The sequence below is a fragment of the Mytilus californianus genome, unplaced genomic scaffold, assembly GCF_021869535.1.
Source record: "Mytilus californianus isolate M0D057914Y unplaced genomic scaffold, xbMytCali1.0.p SCAF_10, whole genome shotgun sequence".
NCBI lineage: Eukaryota > Metazoa > Mollusca > Bivalvia > Mytilida > Mytilidae > Mytilus > Mytilus californianus.
The window spans coordinates 58,997,836-59,015,327 of NW_026262582.1; the positions used below are offsets into that span (position 1 = coordinate 58,997,836).

Below are 17,492 nucleotides of genomic sequence, written 5' to 3' on the forward strand. Positions count from 1 at the left end.
TTGCTATACAACTATAATACGAGAGTTCTCCATTATTCGATTTTTTTCTACCTTTTTCTATCTCAACACTTACCATTGCATCATACTTACTTATTCATCTTGTTGGGCACCGGAAGTTCAGTGAAACAATATTTTGATAGTTTTGTCTCTCCTCTCTTATTCTAGATATTTTTGCTAAAATAATTGCAATCAAAATTAACTTAGTAATAATATGCTTGAATATTTTGCATGATTTGAACTCAATCTATGAGTAATACTCAGCAAATCAAGCTTTACAGAATAAATGATATTACAGATTTAATTGTTCAATATCTTCAATAGAATTAAAAGAAATAATTTCTGAAAAAAAAAAAAAACATGTTTGCAGTTTTCTATCTCAAGAAAAAGGGTGGCTTTATTCATTTAAAGTGCTTGTTTATAAATAAAAAGTTGAACAGAGACTTGCTCTTTGAGACACCAAAGTCAATTCCTAAATAATTTACAATATCTCAAACAGATATTTATGATAGTGTGTATTCAAACGGCACATTCAATTTTCCATATAATCCTGAGGGCTTTAATTAAACTCCTTTATTGCGCGACAACATACATTGCAAGAAAGCCTCATTTTGAGACTTTGTTATTAATATTTAGATAACACTCACACGACGATATAATATAATGATCAGTTTAAATAGACATCCAAAAGATAACCCCAATTGCGATTTATTCTAATGTGGGATTTAAGAAACACAGAAACGAATATTTTGATACAATGTAACATTAAAAAAACTTCAACTATCTTTTTTCTTCACTTTTAAATTTATAGGGCCAACAAGAAGGCACGAAAAAACAACCTTTTTGCCCATTGAATTGGAAAATAAAAAAGTACATGTATTACAAATGAACCAAGAAACCTCCTTCAGATGTTCATAAAACATAAGTCTGTTGGAAATAATTATTTTGAATTTTGTCTTACATATTAGCCTGAGCGCTTTTTTGGTTATATAGCTCTTCAATTGTTTAGGTTCTTATACATCCTTGGCTTTCAAATATTCGGCTTAGAGCGTTCCAGATGTAGGTTAATCCAGAAAAGCGCTTCGGACGCATGAAATTTATAACGTGTTGTTTTCATTTTTTAAACTCATTTATTGCAAAATAACATACATTGAAAAAAAGCCTCATTTTGAGACTTGGTTATTAATATATAGATATAAGCAACACTTTTACCTTTTAAGATATTTGGCTACAAAATGTTATATACAAATATATAAATGTTTGTGTAGTATATTATTGAGTGAAGCTTTTGCTCATATATACATTTTGACCAAACACTATGCTTGAAATTACCATTTTCGGTCGAATACGTTTATTGCGACATTTTTATACTGACTGATGATTGTTGTTTGCTTAACGTCCAGTGGCCAATACTTTATACAGGTTCAAGATAAACATATTTTAAAACGTCATAAAGACATCCCAAGAGAGGCGAAAGATACCGAAGGGACATCCAAGATCTTAAGTAAAAAACAAACTAACAATGCCATGGCCAAAAATAGAAAACGACGAAAAGAAAAACGACAGTACACAAAACACAGAAAAGAAAAGTAAAGACTGAATGTCACACTATCCATTATAAGATTAAATGTCAGTCAAATATTTTACATTCTTATATTAAAAACGAACGATATCAGTTTTCAATAGTTTGTTAAGAAACCTTACTGTAACTGTTTAAATGACAGACCGTACGTACTGTAAATAAAGGCAACTGTAGTATACCGCTGTTCGAAATTCATAAATCGATTGAGAACAAAACAAATCCGGGTTACAAACTAAAACTGAGGAAAACACATTAAATATAAGAGGAGAACTACGACACAACAGAAACACAACATTAAAATGTAACACACACAGATACGAACTATAATTTAACAATGGCCATTTTCCTGACTTGGTACAGGACATTTTAAGAAAAAAAATGGTTGGTTGAACCTGGTTTTGTGGCTAGCCAAACCTCCCGCTTTTATGGCAATGTTAAATATAACATTAAAATGACAACATTACATGTCATATTCTTGAAGTTATATGGTAGAATAGAGAATAGAAATATATGTTTCCTTCTTCTGTGTTTACTGTTTCTTTTAACTGTTAGCCGGTTTTTCCTCAATGTTGCTGTTTTAAGTAAATTTAATTTGGTCGGCATATTGAACACAGTATTTCATCTATAATTGTGTACTGTGGATTCATTATTATTCGTGGAATATCACTTTTCGTTAATTTCGTGGGTGGAAGTAAACCACGAACTCAAATGTTCAACGAAGTACAAATTTTCTATAAGCTTGTATGCAAACTTTGGCTAAACTTCGAAATCAAATATCCACGAAAATACAATATTTCCTGAGTCCACTAAATTGGTATCCACGAAAATAAATGAATCCACAGTATTTGCATTTACAAATGATTTAGGATATACAAAGGTGCTCAAATGCAAACAGCACTAACAAATTCATTACGGAAATACTAGCTGGTGATTAAAGTTGACGTTTATTTTTGTGTAAAAGAATTTTCCCAACACAAGGAATAACGTTCATAAAATAAATATAAAACAAGTGTTAAAGAAGATTTAAAGATGATCTAGTTAAAGTGCATTGCAAACCTTTGTATTTGTCGACGGCATGTGTATGTTTACCTATTCAAGTACATGAATATAGCTTGAAATTGATAAATTTTAAGCTTGATTTATCTACTCGTACGCTGAGAATTGATATGTTTGTTTATAACAATTCGTTGAAAATAATTAAATAGGTTTAGATGTCCCATCGAGTTATAATAAGTTGTTTTCTTATCTTTAAAGTCCAACAATATAATCATCTGTTTAAAAGCTATCAGCTAATCCCACGGATAAGTAGACGTAAATATTTCTTTGAGAGCTCCCGAAAAAAAAACCTGGAAAGGAAAGTGTTTAGCTATTTTAAAAAATTATTATGAATTATATTTCAGAATGACAGTGTTGATGTTTTGTGATAAATGTATGTTGCAGAAATGGAACCAAAGTGTGATAAGATATTCGTAAGTGTACATATATATGTTTCATATGTAGTAGGCAGATACATATGCATTCAAAGGAAATGAACGATACCATGAGGACAATTCAAATTCATAAGAAGAAAAGACGAACAGCAGTCATCAACACTTTTCACAAGAACATGACAAATTATTGAACACGAACCCCACAATGAAAAAAGATATATTCAAGTTCCTGCTCCAATTTAGGGACCAGTACTACATTGTATTTCTATATGCAAACGCAATGCGTGAAGGCAGGTACAAAGAAATGGAAAGTTCATCATATTAACAAAAATCTTTAGCCATTAAGTTTAGTTCGAATACATGTTTACTGCCAGGCACTAGATAGGAAACAGATTCAATTTTGTCTGTATTATTCTTTATTTCAAGTCTAAATTGAGTAAATTCGTGTTTCATATTATTCATCGTTGTTAACACATAAACATTAGTAGATATGATTGTTTTCAATTTTTTAGCAAGAAAGACATGATTTGGAATTTGTTTAGTTAACTGTATTAGAATATTCAAGTTGAAATTGAATTGATGTCTTTCATCATATATCCCTTTTCCCTATAGCTAGTGTTTTGATTGTCTTTTTTTAATTTGTGTTATTTCCTTGTTTTTATTTCGTTTTATTTCTTTGTGCGCAGCTTTTTTGGTTTAATTGTTTAGTTTTCCGATTTTTTTGGGGATGGTTTCTTCTTGTACATTTGCTTTTGTTTTCTTTTGTTTGTGTTCTTCTGTCCCGTTTTTTATTTAGTTTTTTTTTTATATTATGTTGTTGTTTAGCTTTCAAATATAACTGTCACTACGTGAATATATGTATTTCTAAAATAGGACAAGTCCACATGCCTTCTTTTATTGCTGAAATCAAACAGATGACATAAAAGAACACTAGATGACAGTGACTTTAACATATTCAGTGCCGGTCTCCAAGACATTCTACCACACACTCCACACCTAGGCTAGGCTATTGCGTAAATTTATCACAGTTCACGACAAAGAGAAAAGAGCTAAATATATATCTGCACAGAAGTGTCGCCTCTCTTGCAATACATATGGCCTAATGTTTACATTGATATTGAATATATCATGTATTCGTGATGACGATTATCAGTATGAAGGTTGTATAGGAGTTTATTTCATCTTGGATTGTAAAATAGCAGACCACAATAGGTACTAAGAAAACGTTTCATTTAAATGAACAAATATGATTTTAGCTTATAACTACTTAATTTATATTTGTCAAAGGTTCGAATTTTTTGCTCTTTCAATTTTCCTTTAATTTTGCATATTAATTGGAGGAAAATCAGAAATTGTATAATTGGTAATGAAATCTACATAATTTTTTTCTATTTTGAGTCATAGCAGTGACCCAATTGTTTTTTTTTATATTTTGAAAATAATTTACAAGAGGTCTCCTGCTTAAATTTTATTTAAAAATTCTAATATTTAGTTTACCTCTATTCACATTATGATATATATATAATCCATACAAAATATGTGATTTTTTTACAACCTGTAAGTTGAAAACAAGCTCGGTGACCTATCATTTTTCAATACTAGTATATCACAATATATATTACATTTTGGAAAAGTTTGAAAAATTCTGTAATGTTTCGTTAATATTCCTTTACTTCCTAAGAGGACAGCTTTGGATGGACTTAATACATATTGATTCGATCGCTGTCAGGAACTTTAGAGCATGATGCCTTTTGATATGGAATATAATTTACATCATACGGTATTTATTACTCCAAAACATGTTCGCAGAATGCTCCGTTCAGGAAAGTGAATCATGGAATGGTAGTGAACAAACGCAATAGAACAAAGTTTAAGGTCCGAAATGTAATAAAAGAGAAAATTCAGAGATAAATGAACATATGTCATGATTTGTCAGACACCAGAATAATCGTCTAATCTTCTATCTTTCTAATTTGGACCTATTTCTGATTGTCATTTTGACTTAATGTAGATGTGCATGGCGGGTCATGAATGCATAACAGGAATCGCTTATCTAGTCGACGCGCCCGGTTTCGCTCTTATTAGTTTTTTCTTTTGTCTTGATCGGTCTTCCTAAGCCAAAAATGAGATGTGAACACCGAGAAACAACTGTTGCCTTAATTTATGCTTATTTGAAATATTTTTCGAGATTCGAAATTGAAGGTATCAAAGAGAGTGGTATTAGTCATACATTCTAGTTTATAAAAAAATCTTTTAGACTTTTTTGCTAGTTTCCAAAAACACTTTTGAATTATAAATTGAATATTTGTATATGAATTTTTGTATATTTGTATATGAATTTTTGTATATTTGTATATGAATTTTTGTATATTTGTATATGAATTTTTTGTCTACGTCTACTTTGTACTATTGTATAAGGTCTCTTAATTCCTGCATTTAGAAAAAAAACATTGTTTTTTTATTTACAGACAGGGCTTACTGCATTCTTCACGCTAACAACAATAGCAGCAGTGGGCGTCCTGGTTTGGCGAGAGTTATTGTATGTACTATTTAGTTTCTTTTTATCGATATCAGTAAACAAAGTTCAACCTAGAGTAAAGGAAAACAGCATACTGCACTTTGAATATCACAAAGTATAAGTGGAAAACAATTTGTTTTCAAACATGAGATATTTTGTACTTCACAAATAAAAACACCGTCTTGAAAATTATTAGCCTTATACATGTTATATTTTAATTTACACATGATTATGAAAGGTTCAATTAAACTACTAGACGTTTTCTTTCACTAACTTTTTATATTTCATATACATGTGAATATGAATTTAACGATACTACAGACGCAAGAAGCAACGGTTCATATTTAGTTCTTATCTATAATTTGTGGCTTGTAGACTATTTAATACTTGTACTATTATGTATGACAAAGCGTTGCTTTTAGTGTTTATGGTTGTCAACTTCTCATTCATAACAAGACGAATACCATCATCACAAAAGTATGGCGTTTCTTCATCTTAGCTGATACGATACGACATTATAACTTCTTTTCCGTCTATCCCTTGTATAAACAGAAGTAAGCTATACCACTTTCCTGATCGTGATCATGAAGAAGACATTCTCTTTTTACTATTTACATATTTATGGTCGCCATAATCATTTGGTTTGTTGTCGCAGTGTTAGAATTGGTAACCTCATTATTGACATTATAAGTCTATCGTCAATCTCACTTATTCTCAAATATGATTAAGTAAAGACTTGCATTGTCAATGTAACTGGTTATGATTTGTACTGATATCATGCTATTCTAATTGTTTTCAGTCCGAAATTTGAGTTTATAGTTGAACCTCGATCTAATAACTGTACATCTTTTCACATCTTAAATTTATTAGAACACATGCAGCTGAAACCTAATTATGAATAATTTCGTTGAATAAATGTTGTATTTATGACATGCATATTAAGAGCTTTTCAATACTTTTCTCTCCTTTTATTCAATTGAGTTTGAAAATTAAGAAAAGGTTTCGATATTGCATTAAACGAATTTCGAAAAAAAAATTTCATACCTTTTAAAAGCCCTTATATTTGTTTTCTTATAGTATTCAATTGAATACTTAAAATTAAGTAAATAATTGACATATCAATTTCAATTTTGGAAAAGTAATTACTTGAATGTTGTTTTTATTTTATCTTAAATTGTGTCTTTTTTTTACTTTACAGTGTACATAGAACTACAATTATCAATACAACAACTATCAATGTAGATACAAATATAACCAAAGATAATCTCATTAAACGTTTTCCAGCAATATTCAAAATGTATGAAAATCGTATCAACTTTCAAAATTTAGTTTTACAAGGAGCGATATTTTTGCAGCCCGTTAATCAGACATTTGACGATGGTAAAAATTGCTCATTTTCTTGTAACAATTATAATGGAACAACATTAAAACGACAGAAACGTGCAACAACAAACGACGTTTACCATGCGTGTTGTGTTTCGTAAGTATAATTATACATAACAGTAATTGTCCTTTCATAAATTTATAGATTATTAAGAAACTAAGGTTTCAACTCCCGCAGGCAAAGTTGACCTTGGATGGATTTGGCTATTATTTGTAGGTCCTGTTTGTTCATATAGATCTTCAACTGCTTCGGTTCTTATACATTCTTGACTTTAAAATATTCGACTTTGAGCGTTCCTTATAAAGGTGAGTTCAGAAAATCGCTTTGGACGCATAAAGTTTATAAAGTATTGTTTTCATTTTTTAATGTACCGCTTGCCGTTAAATATTTCTATGTTATAATCCGTTATAGGTAGTCAATTTGGAAAATATTTTACAGTTAGATGTAAAAAGAGTTTGTTTAGCACCACACTCTAAGATTATAAAATAGTGTATTACCAACGAAAATAACGTCTCTAATGTATTTACAACGATTTGGATTACAAGGAACAGTTGCTGTCATCTCTTACTCCGAACCTCAATTTTACACTTTGATATTGTTTAAGATTGCATCTTTATTGACATTCAAATGTATGATAACGCAATTTATAATTTTAATTTCAGAAATGTAAATTTCATATCACCAGATAAGATGCATAATATATTAATGGTTCAAAAAGACTTAGTTCATCTCAATAAATTTCGTCAAGTCTTCAAAAATGACAACTGCAGGTAATGACGTAAAAGGCGATAATAGTTTATGTGTCGCACTTTTCAGGAACTAATTTTGTTTCTATTACAATACAATATGTCGAAGACAAATATATGCTGTTTATAAAAAACAACCCACTAGTAAACGGATTTAAATTTTAAACGCCAATTTAAAACATCTGAAAAAGGTTGAACCTAAAACCGGTTAAGTTCGTATAAGAGTTTAAAAAAATATTCAGATAAATTTTTATAAATTTAGTATCGTTCAGATGTTTGGCTTGCGGCCAATCCAGTGCTGTTCAGTAGTTTTTCTGACAATTCAGTATGTTGTTGTTTGTACAGGTAAAAAACCACAAGTTAACAATTTAAACATGGTAGACCGATCTGATGGCTGCAAGTTGTTCAGACTGAAAATTGACTGAAAGACTGAACATGTCTTTATAATTCAATGTTTAGTATTTTAAGGGCTCTTCAGATAAAAATATCCGTTTCCGTTCAAATCTGGTTTACTAGTGTACACATATGATGCTCAAACAAAATGTTAGACAAAATTTGGATATACAGCATTAGCATAACAACATAAAATAAATTTGTAGCATTAATTTATAATCATAAAATTTTCGAATTCGGCAACGCCATGGTAAACGATAATATTTGAGTCATATTGTTAAAAACGGTATACTTCACGGGAATTCTTGCTGTGCATACTTGATATCGAAAGTAGTTTGTATTCTCACAAGGTCACCCTCGAAAAACTGATGTACAGTTGTTGAAAAAAATTGTCTGAAAATGATATGCTTCCTAAACTTTTCAACATACATTATTCTGTGCGAAAACGGCTGTTGGAGACAGTTTTGATGTGTTGTTGCAAACTGAATATGTTTTTGTTAAGTATACATTTGCAACAAAGTTAACTTATTAGCTAAATAGGCGCAAGATAATACACGGGTTTATTTTACACGATACAGCCAATGAAAACCTTGGGTGAACTCGGCTGTTCCGAAAGAGTCAACAGTTCCTACTCCAACAGTGGCACCATTCGTAATTTATTGATAATTACAAAACCCTTAGTTATGCTATTTACCTAAAAAAAGGTTGCCAATAAACTCAAACAAAGGTGACATGCCACTATCTCAAACAAGGGTGACATGCCACTATCTCAAACAAAGGTGACATGCCACTATATCAAACAAAGGTGACATGCCACTATCTCAAACAAAGGTGACATACCACTATCTCAAACAAAGCGACATCAAACTTTCTTCATCTTAGTCTTAAGGTGACTTGTAGTTGTTCGCATACAGTACAACCCGTGACATACTCTGCTAAATTATCAACAGATGGTAGCAATTCAAATAGATTCATAAAACATGGGCTTGGGGTCAACGTAATTAGGCTACCTAATGTGATACAATTTATTTAACTGTTGATACGAGAAGTGTATGACACTCTGCAGTTGCAATAAAACTTTATCTGTACAGGTAAATTGGTCTTGTCATTTTCCAAGATATTTTTTTTTCAATTTAGAGATAACTTTTCTCTTATTTACAAAAAAAAATTTTTGTGGGGAGCTTTGTGTTTTTTTATTATATATTATTTAACTTTAAAAACAATATGAAATGAAAATTCAGAATGAGAAATAGTAAACGCAACCTTTTAAAGGAAAGGGAGATAAATAAAAAGATCCATAGAAAACAGAAAGTTTGAAAGTTTTGCATTATGATGAGAAGATGACAACCATTTCTTCTTAGATTGACAAAAAATATTTTAATGATAAAATTGAATCAAGCAAACTAAAATTAAAACCCATAACCCAAAACCTCACAGTCTAATTAAAATAACAGATTCCATCATATAACATTTATTGAAATCTGGGACCAATATAACATGATAAAGTTGATGTTTGTTTGTAAAAGTTTCACTAATCTAAAATTCAATTCAGTGAAAGACTTATAATGCTCATGTGATAATTTACCTGTTAGCTTTTTGATTTCATCACTTAGGAACAATCAGCACTTTTATTTAACATTGACAGGAGATTGTATTGCTATTCATACCTTGTGTATTAATCAAATTGCAGGTAGTCCAATGATGGACATAGAGAACCATCATGGTAGACATATATTGTATGTCTAACATTTATCAGAGTATGTCCGAGGTTATACATGTAATTCTCCGTTAATCTGTAGTTGATAATTGTACTATTGACATTTAATTTTTAATATTGACTGTCCTTTTTATGTCAATTTTGTTTCAGTATGCAAGACCCAAGTATCTACTGCATACCACGAGATATTTCCCCCCAGGAAAATGCGCAATGCAATCAGTCTCATAACGTTTGTTTGGCTACTTATACTATCAATGTTGGTTTCGGCTTCGAAAGACCGATTTTTTACTTTTTCCCTGATTTTTTTTTTTTACCAAATTCTACTAAAAACGCAATCTTCAAGCATTAATAAATAGTAATCTATGCTAAAGCATAAACATTTAAAGATAAACTATAAATTTGATGAACAATTAGTGTGGATTTATTTTAATTCATGGGTGTGAATTTTCGTGGATTGCGGAAAAAAAACCCATTTTTGTGGATAATTAATTTTGAAGATATTCCAAGGTCAGTATACAATCCTATTGAAAATTTGTACTTTGTTGAACAATTAAGTTCGTAGTAATCCTAAAACCACTAAATCCGCGAACAATTGTACATGACGACTTATAATGATTCGACAGTAGAATATTTTTGTACTTTGGCTATGGTTTGAAACTGGACATACCTCTATTTCAGACAATATATATATATTTTGATTAGAGCGTTTTTTGTAGACGAAACGCGCGTTTGGCGTACAAAATGTCCAGCCTGGTATCTATGATGAGTTTATTATGAAGATTTACGCTGTTGATTATCAAAATACTTTTCATAAATACAAATTTTACAAAACATCAAATTTAAATAAAAATAATGATGAGTTTGCATTTTCCGGTAGACTTGGTAATTTATAAAAAAGGGTCTCATCTGATCCAGTCAGGATAATTGAATTCTATACCACGATATAAACTAACGACTGTTTTGTTTAATTTTCAGTCAAGCAGTTGGTTGTACCGGATGTACATGTATGCACCAAATGGACTTGGTAACAGCAGTAGTATATAAACCAGGGTTTAACAAAAATAACGCAGACAGTATTGATCAGATGGAAATAGATTTATTTTATATGCCCGGATGTTGCAAATGTGTTAATGGTCAAACAAATTGATTACTAAATCCAGATCATTAAACAACGTTATTCGTAAAATTGAACGTTCATTATATGTTTACAATTCATCGTCTTGTGTTTGTAATTTACGCCATTTAGACAAATAATATAATAATTGATCGTCAGATTTTGTATCATTGGCAAATGCTTAAAAGAAATAAAAACTTTGCATCAGAAACACGTTTAATTTGACCATGCTCGCGTTTTATGATGTGAACAATGTAGTTTTTTCTATCTTTCATTAGTAAAGTAATTTTCAATGGATGTTTTAAACGTGATGTTGGTTGTATTTTTCTGAAATGGTGCTAATGAAATCGATGTAAAACTGGAACACTGTTATATTGATGTCCTTAAGTAATCGCTGATTGAGCTCTTGTTAACATATTTAATTGAAACTTCTCAATAAAATCTTACAGTTGCGATCAGTTCTAGCCTCTCTTGGCATCTGTCAGGAATTTTTAGGAGTGTAAGCTAAACAAACTCCATTGTTTAAAGCTATTTATATTGTTTCTTTATTTCTTTTCTTCCCAATCATTTAATCATCTATTCATATTTTATTTTAACCAATATATTTCCATCATAATATTCTATGATATCGTTGTGGAATTGATCTTAAACCAATGTTACAGCATCATTGATGAATTATTACAGTACAGTTCTTCATTCCACAAATGTTTTTAAAATTTGTATTTTTGTATGTATTTCCCACTCGTATTGTTTAGAAATACTTCTTGTTATTTGAATAAAAGATCCTTTTTCTTAACCTTAAACAGTTGCATGGAAGTATAATTGATGAATTTATCTATATTAAAATTTACAGTTAATAACATTCAAAACGTTACAGTTAGATACTTGCGTTCAAATAAACATTCCTCAATACAATTGAACTTTAAACATAACAATCATGGGCCGATTTAGGATATGGTTAAAAACAAGACCGTTCGTTAATTAGTGAATATAACAATAATAACATACAAAATATAATTGATCGAGGAACAAACTACAATTTGATTTTAATTTTGATTTCATCATCAAAAATTGTGATTAAAAAGTATGAACAAACATACCGAACTCCATGGTTAATTCAAGAAGTACATTAAACCTCACAGCATCGAATAGTTAAACCACCTTTTTTCATAGCTAGCTAAACCTCCCACTTGTATGACAGTTGTTTATTTTCCCGTTATATTGACAACATGTATTATACGAGCAGCCCAAATAGATCTTATTAATTAATTTGACAGTAATTATAATTCAGCAGCCAAATTACTTTGGTTATCTCCCTTTGAACATCTATTAGCAAAAATAGCTATATATATATATATATATATATAGGAGTCACAATTCAAAAATGAATGGACAAAGAAGTAGGCTGACAAATTTTACCTAACTCCAACATAATCTCATGTTTTTATTAAGAATGTACTTTTTTGGTTAATTTGGGCGGTTATCATGAAATAGTAGTTTGTAACTGTTTTCATAAAGTGAACAATCTGACAATTCCTTCAGACTACCTTTATAGCTGTTAATAGAGTTAGCAATGTATGGTAACATTTCAAGACGTATCTGTGGGGGTCATGTGGGGTAGCAGTCAGGTCAAAGCTTTTTTTTCCACCGGAGATGAGGTCATAGATGACCGGCACGATTCCGTACATGCTTTATAGGAATCACCTGCCAGGATAATGTTCATTGCACATGTGTGATTTGAAATTCATATGACTGGAAGAAAGTAAAGTATTTCTATTTTATTTATATATAGTACATCGAAATACTTTTTTCCAATGTTTCTGTCCATCCTTAAGATTTTCTATGGAAGTTCACATAAGTGCTCTGGTGACATCTATTATGCGTTATTTCCCTTTTTGCATTTGACATAAATGGTATGTCGACTTAACGTGTGTTGATTTGAAGTCCTTAATCCATTACCAGGAAAGTGAGGTCGTCGTCAAAGGTCAATATCAATGTTACGGCCGCTCCTCATCAAAGATAGGAATTATCGGCAAAAGTTCTGCTTAATTTAAGTAACAACACGGCGCAACTTTAAAACATTTGTGAGGATCATTTTTTTTCATGGGTTTTTCGCCCTTTAAATATTTGAAATAAGCTCTTAAGTAATATAACAATTACACCATACATATTAAACACCTTGGGTCTTTTGAATTGAGATCGGTGACATTTGAACTTAAACCTAAAGTCAAATTCAAAGATAAACTTTACCTTCGCTGAACTCTTAGCATTACCTCTGAGCATACTTACAGTTTAAGATATACACAAAATGTATGATTTATTGTTAAAACTTCATACTGTATGATATTTATGCAGTCTTTTTGATAAGATTGGGAGACATACACGCTTGTTTGTAGGCCGTGCGATTGCCTATAATTACTTACATCCACCTCATTTGAACTTAGGTGGATTGTTATATCATTGACAATCATACCACATCACTTTATTTTTATAATAATTGCACAGGATCGGAAATAAACACTTGCGTTCAAATAAACATTCCTCAATACAATTGAAATCTAAGTAAAATAGGTTTTCTTATCATTTGACAAACTTTTCTTTTTAACTGGTCTAAGGTAACAACAAACACACATCGAAACGTACAGAACATCCTGGATTACCATTAAATAATTCATATTTCAATAGTCATTTCTACCAAAATTAAATCTCAAGACTGTTGTAATCCTTGTGTCTTGCTGTTACTCACAAGATCCACGGAAATTGGTATCATTAAAAAAATAAACTCACGGTAAGCCGTTTTTTAGGATCAACAATTCGCATTAGAGACATAGGGTATTCAGTTAAGATCCTTGACCTTTGATTTTAAAGTTAGGCAACTGGCAAAGGTTGGTTTGACGTTCCATATTTTTACCTCTGCTTGTTCTTGCTATTCCACTGACAGTGTAAAAGGTGGACATCCATGTTTAACGGTCTCAAGTTGATAGTTGATAGTTGTCATACCACCTCTTTTTTTAAATGTAGATTTAGAACAAAGTGTTTGGGACATTATGAAATAAATTTCACACATTCATTTTAAATCATCCGATGACATTTAAAAGGAGTTATTGCCCTTGTGGTACTTAAATGATGTATTAGTTACAATTCATACTGATATATGATAAAGCCATGTTGTCATTTGCATTAGGCATATAACCACTTATTCGGCTCGGTCAGAAAGAAGAAACAAGCATGCTTTAAATAAAATAGTTCCTACGCATAGCTGTAACTATGTCAATAAGTAAAATATTTAGGTAATTTTGGTATCAAATGAAAGCTTGAGGACTTGGGATCACTGTAGAATCCATGTTAAGTATTTCTTTTGAATAATTAAAAAATATATGAAATCAAAATAGGAGGGCACATTTACCCCGTCGCTCAGATCAAAAGTACCTGTTTTAATACTACCCAACAACCGGGAACCAGTGCGTTCTAGTATTAAATTAAAGGAGTGTCGATTTTTTTTTCAGCACAATTCAGGATGAGGTTTAGTTTTGACATGGAATCACTGTCGTTTTATTTGAACTTTAGACAAAATACATATGAATGCTGGAAGTTGCCAAATCTAACTAAGAAAGCAATGGGGCTATGCATTAGTGGCATTATTCCATTAGGTTAAAACATATAGCGTTGAAGAAGATCAGCAGGAAGTGACCTTGTATTAACCGGCAGTGAACATTTTGTGCACTACATGATTTTCTTGAAGAATAGATTCTAGGTACTGACGTAGTTTATCATCTTAATAACGTGTTATAGTGTTCTTATATTTGTCTTTGTATATTATTAACCTTTACTGTCTAGTCCATTTTTAGTAATATCCTTTTGGCGTGGCTCGGTACTTATACATCCCGCCATTGTGCTATTGTCATTTTTTGTAGTCTTGTCTTTCAGCTTTGCTTATGTGCTTTGTCTATACGCCATTATGTTTTTTCTTTGTTGACATATTTGTTTGTTTTTGTAGTGATTAAGATTATAGCACAATGTTGGAAGCTGTATTCAAATTTTTGACATTTTACCTATTATGTCTGTTTGTTTTGTTCACACATTGTCGTCAATATAATGGAAGTTTATGCAACTGTCATACAAGTGAGAAGTTTAGCTAGATATAAAACTAGGTTTAATCCACTATTTTCTACATAAGGAAATACCTGTACCAAGTCAGAGATATGACAGTTGTTTTCCATTCGTTTGAAGTTTTTGAGCTTTTGATTTTGACATTTGATAAGGGACTTTCCGTTTTGAATTTTCCTTGGAGTTCGGTATTATTGTTATTTTATTTTTGTACACTGAAACCATTTATGGTTTGAATCAGCATTAAATGAAAAATCATATAACGCAGGGAGTGATATTGTGTAAATCAGAAGTGTATATACGTAATGCAATAGGCTTGTAAATGTATTCAATTTTAGGGGAAATTTGTTTTTTAATACTATATTATCCGTATTCATCAAAAGAACTGCCCAAATATTTTTAAGCACCATATGCACTATACAATCGAAGTAAAATCAATAGTTGTTATCAATTGACAACAAGACAAATAAATGATTTATTATATCTTTACGTACACGCTTGGTCATAGTCTACACCAATCATCTAAAACTAGGATCTAAAAATCGTGTAAAATCACGGCTTGCTCCTCCGCAATTCTTACGACATAATTTATATACTGTACATGCTGTAAGAAAGAAACATTATCTAATTTGTGAAAAAATGGCAAAAATATAAGACAATTAAAATCAGTAATGCATTATCTTTTGTTGATAAAATATGAGGCTTATAAAATTAAATACCCACCAAATTAGGTGAGATATTTATTTCAAAACAATTCCGGCAAGATAGTTGTTTTTCATTCGAAAGCACTTTCTTCATGATTCCAAGCATTATACAGACCCATCCGTCAATTGTTAAGATTGTTACATTGTGATCTTAACATAATCTGAAAAGTCTGGACAATAGACTATTCAATCATGTTTAGTCTTCAGTCAATTTTTGGACTAGTCCACTGCGGTTAATTTAGTACTGGTCAGACAATTCGCTTGTAGTCAATGAAGTACTCTTCAGTAACTTTTCAGACAAATTAGTCAGTATAACGTTGATGTATAGGTAAGAACAACTACTGAAAAGTCTGAACACAGACTTGACAGATCTGTATTGGCTGCAACCGAATTGTCTGAATAGTAAAGAATTTACCGCAGTGGATGGCTCTTAAAATTGACTGAAAGACTGAAAATTACTTATTAATATTGTTCAGTCTTTTAAGAGCTATTCAGATCAACATACGTTTGATAGTGTACATTAATATGTCTTTCAATTGATATTTTATAGTGTGTCTTTCTATGTTATGATGTTACACTATTGTTTCAGATAAGGGTGACGGTTTGGTACCATTAAAACGTTTAAACCCGCTGCAATTGTTTGCACCTGTCTTAAGTCAGGAATCTGATGTTCAGTAGTTGTCGTTTGTTGATGTGGTTCAAAAATTTTTTTCGTTTCTCGTTTTTTATATAGATTAGACCGTTGGTTTTCCCGTTTGAATGATTTTACACTAGTAATTTTTGGGGCCCTCTATAGCTTGCTGTTAGGTGTGAGCCAAGGCTCCGTGTTGAAGACCGTACTTTGACCTATATTGGTTTACTTTTATAAATTTTGACTTGGATGGAGAGTTGTCTCATTGGCACTCATACCACATCTTCTTATATCTATTTCTTTTCAACATGTCGTAAATATAATAATAAGAATTCAAAGGGATTACCAGCATGTGTTACAAGGAACAGAACGATATAAATCTGGGGTAATTCTACTTGGAAGTAAATCCAATGATAAAGTCAAGCAGGACATCATTGTTATAACCATTTGCTATTCTGATAAAAGTGACATAGGCACTTATTCTGATATCATTAACATAGGCGGTAAATTGATTTTTATTGCATATTTTTCTATCAGTGTCTGTCGCTGTGACGTGTGGACTTAGTTCTTATCCTTTGCCAATTTTACCCACCTTAAAATAATATACATTTGTCTAAATTTAGTAATTGTTTCCAAACAAAATGTTTAGTTTTTGTAAAACACCATAGCAAAAATTACTTTGATTCAATAGTAAACAGTACATTGATCTGCTTATTATGTATGGGTATAATTGATCAATTATGGACACTAATTTAATTAGAAACATGTATGAACTCTTGGTAAAATAACGTCATCTGGTGTAAGATTTTTTCCCACAATTATCAACGAAAGATATCATAAGGAACCTTTTGGTTATCAAAATTAACGTCCGATAAATAAACCCCCCCACCCCCCCCCCCCCCTCAAGTGTAATAATGAGATATGTGCGCAGGAATGCTGACTTCTAGATTTGTGATACAATCGGGTACGAAACGTCCTCAAGCAAGTGAGACTGACCTAGTAGTTGAAAAATATCCTGTAAATATTTCAGGCTAGATATAAAGCACGTCGGACGCGCATTTTAAAAACTCCTTTGTACAGCACTTAACCAGTACTATTCATTTAGGTACATTTACATGACTTTTGGTCATGTTCTCAATGTCTTTACGTATTAATACATCCCTGGCTTT

At 31.1% G+C, this 17,492-nt stretch overlaps 1 protein-coding gene across 1 annotated transcript; it reads left to right on the plus strand.

Moving 5' to 3' along the window:
- Window positions 1-2,987: 2,987 nt before the first annotated feature.
- On the plus strand, window positions 2,988-11,110 carry LOC127718915 (uncharacterized). The gene is made up of 5 exons (XM_052225013.1): window positions 2,988-3,048; window positions 5,478-5,548; window positions 6,726-7,007; window positions 7,574-7,681; window positions 10,743-11,110. Exons 1-5 carry the CDS (start codon window positions 3,007-3,009, stop codon window positions 10,912-10,914), a joined length of 675 nt encoding a protein of 224 aa, XP_052080973.1. The 5' UTR covers window positions 2,988-3,006; the 3' UTR covers window positions 10,915-11,110.
- Window positions 11,111-17,492: the final 6,382 nt, after the last annotated feature.

Bases quoted from the DNA above. Each gene is read 5' to 3' on its own strand.
- LOC127718915 (XM_052225013.1), top strand. From the start codon at position 3,007: ATGTATGTTGCAGAAATGGAACCAAAGTGTGATAAGATATTC. The intron at 5,549-6,725 runs GTATGTACTATT...TTTACTTTACAG, and splicing joins CTGGTTTGGCGAGAGTTATT to TGTACATAGAACTACAATTA. The intron at 7,682-10,742 runs GTAATGACGTAA...TTTAATTTTCAG, and splicing joins TTCAAAAATGACAACTGCAG to TCAAGCAGTTGGTTGTACCG.